The sequence below is a fragment of the Macaca fascicularis genome, chromosome 7, assembly GCF_037993035.2.
Source record: "Macaca fascicularis isolate 582-1 chromosome 7, T2T-MFA8v1.1".
Classification (NCBI taxonomy): domain Eukaryota; kingdom Metazoa; phylum Chordata; class Mammalia; order Primates; family Cercopithecidae; genus Macaca; species Macaca fascicularis.
This window is the reverse complement of record NC_088381.1, coordinates 172,164,578-172,176,701: the sequence shown is the minus strand read 5'-3', so window position 1 is coordinate 172,176,701 and position 12,124 is coordinate 172,164,578. Positions and strand designations below refer to the sequence as shown.

The 12,124-nt window shown below is 41.5% G+C and overlaps 1 protein-coding gene across 1 annotated transcript in view; it reads right to left on the bottom strand.

Moving 5' to 3' along the window:
• Window positions 1-12,124, bottom strand: part of TDRD9 (tudor domain containing 9) — a 123,578-nt gene that overhangs the window by 70,420 nt on the left and 41,034 nt on the right. Inside the window, exon 7 of the mRNA XM_045397081.3 lies at window positions 11,707-11,871. Coding sequence (XP_045253016.1) covers window positions 11,707-11,871 — 165 coding nt within the window. The remainder of the gene's footprint in view (window positions 1-11,706; window positions 11,872-12,124) is intronic.

Below are 12,124 nucleotides of genomic sequence, written 5' to 3'. Positions count from 1 at the left end.
AATCTCTAGGAAGTTCCAAACTTTCCCACATTTTCCTGTCTCCTTCTAGTCCCTCCAAACTGTTCCATCATCTGCCTTTTTACTGAGTAACAAGTTGCTTCCACATTTTGGGTATCTTTTCAGCAGTGCCCCACTCTACTGCTACCAATTTACTATGGGTGTGACTGTCCAGCTTTCCCGGAGCTGAGGCCACAACTACACAAGCATCTTTCTACAGTATCCAGCACAACAGATGTCTCTGAATTTCTGAAAAGTCTATTTTATAGTAATCTTGGGTTTTTTCACCCACAGTAAGAAGCTTTTTTAATTAATAATTTTACTTGTTAAATACTATGTGCAAAACATTGCATTTGATTTTGATGAGGACAAATCAGAAGAAGTCTTCAGGTGATCAGAGAGGCCAATCACAGAGGCAAACTTTTTTTCCAATTTTTACTTACAGTAAATTAAGTCAGCTAGTTTCCAAATAATTTATAAAAGTTGACTTTTACACTGGGCACGGTGGCTCATACCTGTAATCCTACCACTTTGGGAGGCAGAGCCAGGTGGATCATTTGAGGTCAGGAGTTCAAGACCAGCCTGGCCAACATGGTAAAACCCCATGTCTACTAAAAATACAAAAGTTAGCCGGGTGTGGTGACACACACCTGTGATCCCAGCTACTCGGGAGGCTAAGGCAGGAGAATCACTCGATCCTGGGAGGCAGAGGTTACAATCAGCTGAGATCGTGCCACTACACTCAAGCCTGGGCAACAGAGTGAAACCCTGTCTCAAAAAAATAAAATAAAAGTTGACTTTTATTAATAATTTTGAAAAAGCATGTTTAATAAATCTATTCCTAATATTTAACCCTTTTTTGAGGCAGAGTCTTGCTGTGTTGCCCAGGCTGGAGTGCAGTGGCATGATCTCGGCTCACTGCAACCTCCGCCTCCCAGGTTCAAGCAATTCTCCTGCCTCAGCCTCCTGAGTAGCTGGGATTACAAATACCCACCACTATGCCTGGCTAATTTTTGCATTTGTAGTAGAGACAGCCTTGTTGCCCAGGCTGGTCTCAAACTTCTGACCTCAAGTGATCCTCCCACCTCAGTCTCCCAAAGTGCTGGGATTACAGGCAGGAGCCACTGTGCCCAGCCATAATATTTAACTTTTATCTTAGTTTTCTACTTTATCCAAATAATAATATTTGTCACAACACAACTACACAAAAAAGAAATAGGAAAAAAAAAAAAGCATACTTTTCACAAACACCAACAGTGGCATCCAAACTCATCTAGAAGTTTTTTCCTACAAACAAGCCATGTAAAAGGCATGGCACTGACTCACAAGTTATTTCACTTAGTTCCAAGCCAGCGAATATTTTTTGAGCACACTGATAAGATACCAAACACAGCCTGCTTTTCTCTAAGCCAGGCCTGAGACAACAATGAGGCACACCGGTTGCTGGCCCACTGACCCACTTGCTGAATCGTCCCCTCCTGTGTGCTGCGATAGGGATGAAACATGAGAGACAGTGCCTCTGCTTTCCTACACTGCACAGCAGTAAGTCAAGGCACACTATGTCAGGGGAGATGCTCTGACAAAAAGCGAGGCAGGGGACAGGGATAGGGACATGGTGGGGGCACCATGATAATTCATACAGATGGAGTCAAGGAGGGGCTCTGCCATTCCTCTCACAGAAGTGCTCAGCCAGTGTGACTCTGTCCACACAGCAAGGCACAGCGACAGTGTTTCTGTCCCAAGCCGAAGCCTGGGAAGTTGGCACATCCGCCGCACATGCAGCCTATGAGACAGTGGGTGCCGCAAGTAGGGGGGAAATAAATGGTGCCAAGACACTCACATTGGAGGAGGAGGACCTCTTACCCCATGTCAATACAAAATCCATCTTAAGTGGATTCAAGACCTAAAGATGAAAAACAAAGCCATAAACTGGATTATGTAAAGCTGCGCCCTAAGGTGGAGAGGTGAAGGGCAAAAGTGACATGCTGCAGGTCAGGCGCAGTGGCTCATGTCTGTAATCCCAGCACTTTGGGAGGCCGAGGCAAGAGGATCACCTGAGGTCAGGAGCTCAAGACTAGCCTGGCCAACATGGTGAAACCCCGATTCTACTAAAAATACAAAAATTAGCCAGGCATGGTAATGTATGCCTATAATCCCAACTACTCGGAAGGCTGAAGCAGAACAATCACTTGAACCTGGGAGGCAGAGGCTGCAGTGAGCCGAGAGCACACCACTGCTCTCCAGCCTGGGTGACAGAGCAAGGCTCTGTCTCAAAAAAAAAAAAAAAAAAACAAGTGACACACAGCGAGTCCAGGTGGGGCGGGGGACATGCTCTACTACTGGACCTGGGTTGTTGATCATGGATGTTCATTTCGCAGTTTCACTACAGTACACATTTACATTTTATGTAACCCTTTTTCTAAGGGTGTTCTTTCACAATTTTTTTTTTTTTTTTTTTTTTTTTGAAACGGAGTTTTGCTCTTGTTGCCCAGGCTAGAGTGCAATGGCACGATCTTGGCTCACCACAACCTCTGCCACCTGGATTCAAGCGATTCTCCTGCCTCAGCCTCCCAAGTAGCTGGGATTACAGGCATGTGCCACCATGCCCGGCTAATTTTGTATTTTTAGTAGAGAGGGGGTTTCTCCGTGTTGGTCAGGCTGGTCTCAAACACCTGACCTCAGGTGATCCGCCCACCTCGGCCTCCCAAAGTGCTGGGAATACAGGCATGAGCCACTGCACCCGGCCTCCTTCACGATTTTTTCAGAAGCTGAATATAAAGGACGAAAAGGATTCTCCAAAAGACACTGAAAGGAAACAGCCACAGTTGGTAACAGAAAAAAACAGGAGGGCACCACAGAACCTGAAGAGAGGGTCAGTTTCAAGAATCAAAGTGGCCAACAGTGTCAAATATTGCAGAAAGGCCAGGTAAGTTTAGGGCTGAGCTCTCCTAACGACAAGGACATCATTAGGGACCCTGGCAGGTGCAGTCTGAGTGGGAACTGGGGACACCACCCTGCAATAAATGAATTGCCTGTGGGAGCTAGAAAAGTAGAGAATGTGAGAGTCCACAGGCCAGAAAAGGCTGGAGAGCAGCCTGAGACCTAAGGTGGGTGTTGGCAAAGGCGAAAGAGCTTCAGTTATGTTTCAATGTGGACAAGAAAAGGACAGCAGAGGAAGATACATTAATGGTAACAATAGGGAGGGGGAAACAGCAGATCAGATGAGGTTCCTAAGAAGGTAAGAAAGATGAGACATGAAACCCAGGAGGCACAGCTGGAGCTCCATGAAGAAAGGGGGCTTCCCCTTGTAACAGCAGACAGTGTGGTGAGGTAACATGGCAAGAGTACAGACAGTAACACATCTGAAATTTTAACCAAGGTCCTCTGACTCTGAAAGCTGTATAATAGGATCTATACAAAATATCATTTTTATAAGCTCAAAATTAATAGACTGCCCCTGACTTACAATGATTCAACTTATATTTTTAGACTTTACAATGATATGAAACCATTCTGCTTTTTACTTTTAGCGCAGTATTCAATAAGTAACATGAGATATTCAATACCTTATTATAAAATAGGCCTTGTATTTAGTGATTTTGCCCAACTATAGGCTAAATAAGTGTTCTGAACTCATTCAAGGTAGGCGAGGAGGATAGGTGTATTAAATGCATTTTCAGCTTAATGATTTCAACTCACAACGGTTTTATCAGGGCATACCCCCATTACAAGTCAAGGAACATCTGTATATAGCTAAATGTTGCATATTCATTCACTGAAATATTTACTGAGCACCTATCAGGTACCAAAAACAAGATGTTGGATAAATACTGCTAAAGCTGGACATTCTCTATTCTACCGCACATAACCCATCCGTGAGGCAAGGGGGCCCTGGTTGCCTAGAAGCTGGGTTGTCTTGACCACACAGGCCCAGACAGCAAATGGCAAGGCCTGACCCAGCTCCTCAGCGGGTCCACAAGGAAGCATCTAAGTGTTGTGAGCTCTGACACAATGAACATCAATAGGAATTAATTAGACTTCAGCCAGCTGGAAAGAAGACTGGTAAACCATCATCACTCTCACATTTCAAACTAGTCAGAGGCCAGGCATGATGGCTCATGCCTGTAATCCCAGCACTTTGGGAGACCAAAGCAAGAGGATCACTTGAGGACAGGAGTTCAAGATCAGCCTGGGCAACAGAGCAAGACCCCATCTCCACACACACAAAAAAAATTTAGTCAGTCAGTCATGGTGGTATGCATCTGTAGTTATAGCTGCTTGGAAGGCTGAGATGGGAGAATCTCTTGAGCCAAGGAGTTCAAGGTTACAGTGAGCTATGATCACACCACTGCACTCCAGCCTAGGTAACAGAGCAAGACCCAATCTCGAAGAAAAAAAAAAAAAAAAAGAGTCAGAAAATGCAAAATGTTTAAATGTTGTAAATCTAAGTGCTACCTCCTCCCTACCTTGAATAGAGCCTCACCTGGCTACTTGTTTCTCAAGAGTACAATGTGGAAAGGAGGCAGTAATGCACAATGCAGAAACCTGGCAAACACAGCCTTTCCAGTGATTAAAATCTACGTCATCAGTGCTATGGTTTGTCTCCTCCAAATCTCATGTTGACATTTGATTCCAGTGTTGGAGATGGGGCCTAATAGCAGGTGTGTGGGTCACGGGGGCGGATGCCTCATAGATTAATGCCCTCCCTTGACGGGGAGACTGAGTTCTCATTGTTATTAGTTCCTACCAGAGTTTCCCTGATAGCTGATTGTTACAAAAAGCCTGGCACACCCACCTTCTTCCAATCTCACCATGTGATCTCTGTACACGTCAGCTCCCTGAGCAGAAGCCAGTGCCATGTTTCTTGTACAGCCTGCAGACCTGTGAGCCAAATAAACCTCTTTCTTTTATAAATTACCCAGACTGAGGTATTCCTTCATAACAGTGTTAAATGCTATTCACAATAGCCAAGATATGGAATCAACCTAGGTGTACAACAGATGGAGAAAGAAAATGGAGAATATATACACAACGGAGTATTATCCAGCCATAAAAACTGTGAAATCCTGTCATTTGCAGCAACATGGATGAAACTGGAGGACATTATGTTAAGTGAAATAAGCCAGGAACAGAAAGTTAAACACCACATGTTCTCATGTGGAAGCTAAAAAACAGTTTATTTAATAGAAGTAAAGAGTAGAGCAGAAGATACTAGAGGCTGGGAAGGGCAGGGGAAAGGAGGCAATAGGGACATTTGTTAAAGGATACAAAAGGAGCTAGATAGGAGGAGGAAGCTCCAGTGTTCTATAGATAACAATAATACGTAGTTTCAAATAGCTATAGGAGGCTACTGAATGTTCCCAACACACACACACACACACACACACACACACACACACAAATGTTTGATACAATAGATACATGCTAGTTACAGAGCTCATCACCATGCATTGTATGTATCACATCACTATGTACCCCATGAATTATTAGCTGACAATTTAAATTTTTTTAATTAAAAAAACATTAAACAGACTTAAGACAACAGACTTAAAGACAACAAAATCATGTTGATAGTGTATACCCTTGATATGTGACAAAAATGGCACCTTGGCCTGTGGTCTTCCTCCCTAAAACCAATAACCTCAGTCTAACCATGAGAAAAACATCAGTCGAATTCCAGTATAAGGGTGTCCTACAGAATACCTGACCAGTACTCTTCAAAATCATCAAAGTCATAAAAAACGAGGAAAGTCTGAGAAACTACCACAGCCAAGGGGAGCCTAAGGAAACATGGCGACCAAATCTAACGTAGCATCCTGGATGGGATCACGGAACGAAGGACATTATGGAAAAACCAGTCAAACCAAATAAAGTGAAGTTTAGTTAGTAGGTTTTTTAAAGAGTTACTAAGTAAATTTTAACTACAGAATCTAGGTAATGGGCATACAGGTGTTCACTATAAAATTCTTTCAACTTTTCTGTTTTTTTTGAAATACCATCATTTAAAAAGTTGGAAAAATAAAGTGCTACATTTACTGGCCATCACTGGCCTGCCTTTGACATAATTAGATCTAACAAAATATGTCTTCTTATGGTAAATGAAGCCTATCAGCCATCTCATTGTAGTAAAGACTAGTGTTTAACATCACAGACGTTTTTAACAAAAGTTAAACTCCTATACAAAGCATTTGACAGTGTCCATCAAAATTTCAAACATATATAACCTTTGACCTAGCAATTCCACTTTCAAAAATTAATATTCTAGAAAGGTATACACAGGGGGTCTTGACAGAAAGGCGCTTTACTCCCCAGGGGACATGTGGCAATGTCTAGAAACATTTTTGGTTGTCTTAAGTGGAAGGCGGAGAAGGATGGTATTTGCATCCACTGGGTGGAGGCAGGGAAGCTACAAAACATCCTACAATGGAGAGGACTTTCCCCACCACAAATAATTATCTGGCCCAAAATGTCAATAGTGCAGAGGCTGAGAAGCCCTGGCCTACAAGATACACTTTCATATGTGTGACATGATATGTGTGCAAGGTTACTCACTGGAGCACTATTTGTAATGAGACCAGAAACATCAGATATTAGTTAATAAAGAATGGTGTATATATAATACACATGAATGAATGTCACGTAGCTCTTAAACAAGGAAGAAAAAACAATATAGTGATATGAAAATATTTGAGGCCGGGCGCGGTGGCTCACGCCTGTAATCCCAGCACTTTGGGAGGCCAAGGTGGGTGGACCATGACATTAGGAGATCAAGATCATCCTGGCTAACACGGTGAAACCCCATCTCTACTAAAAATACAAAAAAAAAAATTAGCCGGGCGTGGTGGCTGGTGCCTGTGTCCCAGCTAATCAGAAGGCTGAGGCAGGAGAATGGTGTGAACCCGGGAGGCAGACCTTGCAGTGAGCCGAGATTGTGCCACTGCACTCCAGCCTGGGTGACAGAGTGAGACTCCATCTCAAAAAAAAAAAAAAAAAAAGAAAATATTTGAAAATTTAAGTGAAAAAAGTAACATAAGCATAGAATGCTGCCGTTTCAGGAGAAAAGAGAAACACATTCGTATTTTGCTCGTACAGGCATAAAAAATTGTAAAAGGATTCTTAAGAAATTGGTAACAATGGTTTCCTCTTCATGTTAGTATTGCTGGACAGAGAGAGGAAAACAGTAGGAAGGGAATATGTTGAAATACACCTGACTTTTGAGCCCTCTAAATGTATTACCCATATGAAAATAGTTTTAAATCACATGCAACCTTTCTTAAGAATATATTATCAAGTATTTACCATTACAATACAATCCTCCTTCAGGTTTAGATAAATACAACTTATATTAGAAAATGTAAGTTTAATAAAAATAAAATTGTATTTATAATGAAATTAATTCCCACACCAAATGAATCTATAATTTTACAGCTGATCATAACCTGACATTTTATTTTTCAACCTCAGTAGGTATAAAACCAGGACCAATAATTTTGCCAGGGATATGCAATGTATTTATTATGTTCACAATTTATGAAAATAAATCCAGTTCCCAGAAAATAAAGGGCAGTACTCCTGCACAGGCTCTCTTGCCTACTACCATGTAAGACATGGCTTTGCTCCTCCTTTGCCTTCCACCATGATTGTGAGGCCTCCCCAACCATGTGGAACTGTGAGTCCATTAAACCCCTTTTTCTTTATAAATTACCCAGGTATGTCTTTATTAGCAGTATGAAAATGGACTAATACAGTCAACACTCTTTCATGATGAAACTCTAGACAAATTAGGTATAGAAGGAACATACGTCAACACAATAAAGTCCACACATGACAAACCCACAGCTAATGTCATACTAAGAGCTGGAACAAGACAAGAATGTCCACTCTCACCACTCTTTTCAACATAGTACTGGAAGTCCTAGTCAGAGAAATAAGACAACAGAAACAAATAAATGGCGTCCAAATTAGAACGGAGGAAGTCAAGTTGTCTCTCTGCATACAATATAGTCTTATACATAGAACAACCTGGCCAGGTGCAGTGGCTCATGCCTGTAATCCCAGCACTTCGGGAAGCCAAGGCGGACAGATCACATGAGCCCAGGAGTTCGAAACCAGCTGGGGCAACGGAGTGAGATTCTGTCTCTACAAAACATACAAAAATTAGCCAGGAGCGGTGACACATGCCTATAGTCCCAGCTACTCAAGGAGCTGAAGTGGGAGGACTGCTTGAGCCTGGGAGACAGATGTTGCAGTGAGCTGAGATCATGCCACTGCACTCCAGCTTGGGCAACAGAGTAAGACCCTGTCCCAACGAGAAAAAAAAAAGAGAGAGAGAGAGAGAGAAATCTGAAGACACCACCCAAAAACTGATCAGTTAAGTTGCAAGATCAACATTAAGAATCAGTAGCATTTCTTTTTCTTCTTTTTTTTTTTTTTTGAGATGGAGTCTTGCTCTGTCACCCAGGCTGGAGTGCAGTGGCGCCATCTCTGCTCACTGCAAACTCCGTCCCCCGGGTTCACGCCATTCTCCTGCGTCAGCCTCTGAGTAGCTGGGACTATAGGCGCACGCCACCATGCCCAGCTAATTTACAGGGTTTCACAGTGTTCGCCAGGATGGTCTCGATCTCCTGACCTCGTGATCTGCCTGCCTCAGCCTCCCAAAGTGCTGGGTTTACAGGCGTGGGTCACCGCGCCCAGCCTAGAATCACTAGCATTTCTACACACCAACAACAAACTATCTGAAAAATAAATCAAGAAAGTAATCCTGTTTACAATAGCTGTGAAAAATAGTACCTAGGAATAAATTTAACCAACAATGTAAAGAATCTCTATAATGAAAACTACAAAATACTGATTAAAGCAATTGAAGATGACACAAACAAACTGAAAAGACATCCCATGTTCAAGAATCGGAAGAATAGATGACTGACTGACTGATTCACTAATTAAGGTCTTGTTCTGTTGCTCAGGCTGGAATGCAGTGGCACAATCATGCCTCACTGCAACCTTGAATTCCCAGGCTCAAGGGATCCTTCTGCCTTAGCCTTCCAAGTAGTTGAGACTGCAGGAATATGCCACCGTGCCTAGCTATTATAATGTTTTTAATTTTTGTAGAGACAGCATCTCACTATGATGCCCAGGCCAGTCTCAAACTCCTGGGCTCAAGTGATCAGCCCACCTTGGCCTCCCAAAGTGCTGAGATTACAAGTGTGAGCCACTGTGCCTGGCCATGAATTGGAAGAATTTATACTATTAAAATGACTATACTACCCAAAGCGATGTAAGATTCATACAATTCCAATCAAAATACCAATGACATTCTTCACAGAAATGAAAAAAAAAATCCTAAAATTCATATGGAACCACAAAAGATCTCACAAGCCAAAGCAATCCTGAGCAAAGAGAACAAAGCAGGAGGCATCACATTACCTGACTTCAAAATACACCACAACGTAACCAAAACAGCATGATACTGGCATAAAAACAGACACACAGATGATCAATGGAGCAGAATAAAGAACCCAGAAACAAAATCACATATTAATAGCCAACTGATTTTTAAGAAAGGCATCAAGAACATTCACTGAGGAAAGAACAGTCTCTTCAATAAATGGTGCTGGGAACACTGGATATCCAGATGCAGAAAAATAAAACTAAACCCCTATCTCTCAACATACACAAAAATCAACTCAAAATGGATTTAAGACTTAAACTAAATCCTGAAACTATGAAGCTACCAGAAGAAAACATACGGAAAATGTTTCAGGACATCTGTACAAAGATTTTATGGCTAAGACCTCAAAAGCACAGACAGCAAAAGTAGACAAATGAGATTATATCAAACTACCAAGCTTCTGCACAGCAAAAACAAAAAAAAACAAACAAACAAAAAAGAAGCAATCAACTGAGTGAAGAGACAATCTGCAAAATGGGGGGAAACATTTGCAAACTATTCATTTGACAAGGGACTAATACCCAGAATATACAAGGAGCTCAACAGCAAAAACAATCCAATTTTTTATTTTATTTTTTTTTTTTGAGATGGAGTGCAGTGGCACAATCTTGACTCACTGCAAGCTCTGCCTCTCGGGTTCACGCCATTCTCCTGCCTCAGACTCCCAACTAGCTGGGACCATAGGCGCCTGCCACCACGCCCGGCTAATTTTTTTGTATTTTTTAGTAGAGACGGGGTTTCACCGTGTTAGCCAGGATGGTCTCGATCTCCTGACCGCATGATCCACCCATCTCAGCCTCCCAAAGTGCTGGGATTACAGGTGTGAGCCACTGTGCCCGGCCCAAACAATCCAATTTTTTTAATGGGCAAATAATTTATCTGAAAAGACATTTCTAAACAGAAGACATACTACTGGCTAATACATGAAAAAATGCTCAGTATCACTAATTGTCATGGAAATGCAAATCCAAACCATACTGAGATATTATCTCACATGTGCCAGAATAGCTATTATCAAAAGACAAAGGCTGGGTGCAGTGGTTCACACGTGTAATCCCAGCACTTTGGGAGGCTGAGGCAGGAGGACTGCTTGAGCTCAGGACTTCAAGGTTTCAGTGAGCTATGATGGTGCCACTGTACTCCAGCCTGGGTGACACAGCAAAACCCTCTCTCTAAAATAAATAAGTAAAAATAAAAGACAAAATACGACAAATGCTGACAAAAATGCAAAGAAAGGGGAACTCTTGTATACTGTGGTAGGAATGTAAATTCATATAGCCTTTATGGAAAACAGTATGGAGGATCCTCAAAAAACTAAAAACAGAACGACCATATGGCCCAGCCATCCGACTACTGGGTATATATCCAAAGGAAAGAAAAACAATATGCTGAAGAGACAGCTCCACTCTCACGTTTACTGCAGCATCAACCTAGGTGTACATCAAGAAATGAACGGATAAAGAAAATTTAGTATATATACACAATTAAATAAAGCCATGAAAAAAGAATGAAATCCTACCATTCTGGGTAACATGGCTGAGTGAAGTTGGTGAAATAATTCAGGCACAGAAAGATAAATACCATACATTCTCATTCAAATGTGGATGCTACAGAAGTAGAGAGTAGAAAAGAAGTTACTAGAGACTGGGAAGGGGAGGAAATAGGAAGAGGTTGGTTAATGGACACAAAATTATAGCTAGATAAGAAACAACTTCTAGCGTCCTTTTTAAAAAGAGATGAGGGTCCCACTGTGACTGGAACTACAGACGCCCACCACTACGCCCAGTTTTCGTGTTCTAGAGCACCGTGGGGTGACTACAGTTGACAACAACTTATCGTTTATTTTCAAATAGCTAGGAGAGAGGATTTTAAATGTTCCCACCACAAAGATAAATGTTAATGATAATTAACAATGATAAATGTTGGCGATGATGGATTTGCTAATTACCTTGATTTGATCATGACACATTATACCTATGTATCAAAATACCACACTATACCCCATAAATATGTACATGTAGTATGCATCAATTTTAAAATAATCATGTTTTCGCAGGGCCTTACAATCATAAGTGATGAATGCAGGTTTGATCAAATACAAAAGTATGCTCACTATTGGGAGGCGGAGGTGGGCGGATCACAAGGTCAGGAGATCAAGACCATCCTGGCTAACACGGTGAAACCCCGTCTCTACCAAAAATACCACCAAAAAAAAAAAAGTACACTCACTATAAAAGAAACAACGCATTCCAACATACCTTGCTATGATGAATGTGCCCCAAATCATTAAGATAATACTCTTCAACTGAATGGGGCTTGCCTTCCACTTCAAAAATATATGCAGGATTCATCTTGTTTTGAACAGGAACGGCAAAGTAGTCTGCAAACTCTTTACAGTTGATGGTAGCCGACATCAGGACTACCTACAGAGTAAGAGAAAACATTAAAATAAAACAGTGAGAATAATAACCAAATTAAATACTTCTAAAATTACAGGCTTTTCTTCTGCTTCATTCCTTATTTAACAACTTTTGAGACTTTAAAGAGACCACCTTGATTTAATCGCTAGTGTAATTATTGTAGTTTAATCAGAGATACCAACTTTTACCATTTCTCTTCAAGTACCTTATCAAGTGATAAATTTTATCTCCAATAAGGGTAAATTAAAATCATTTA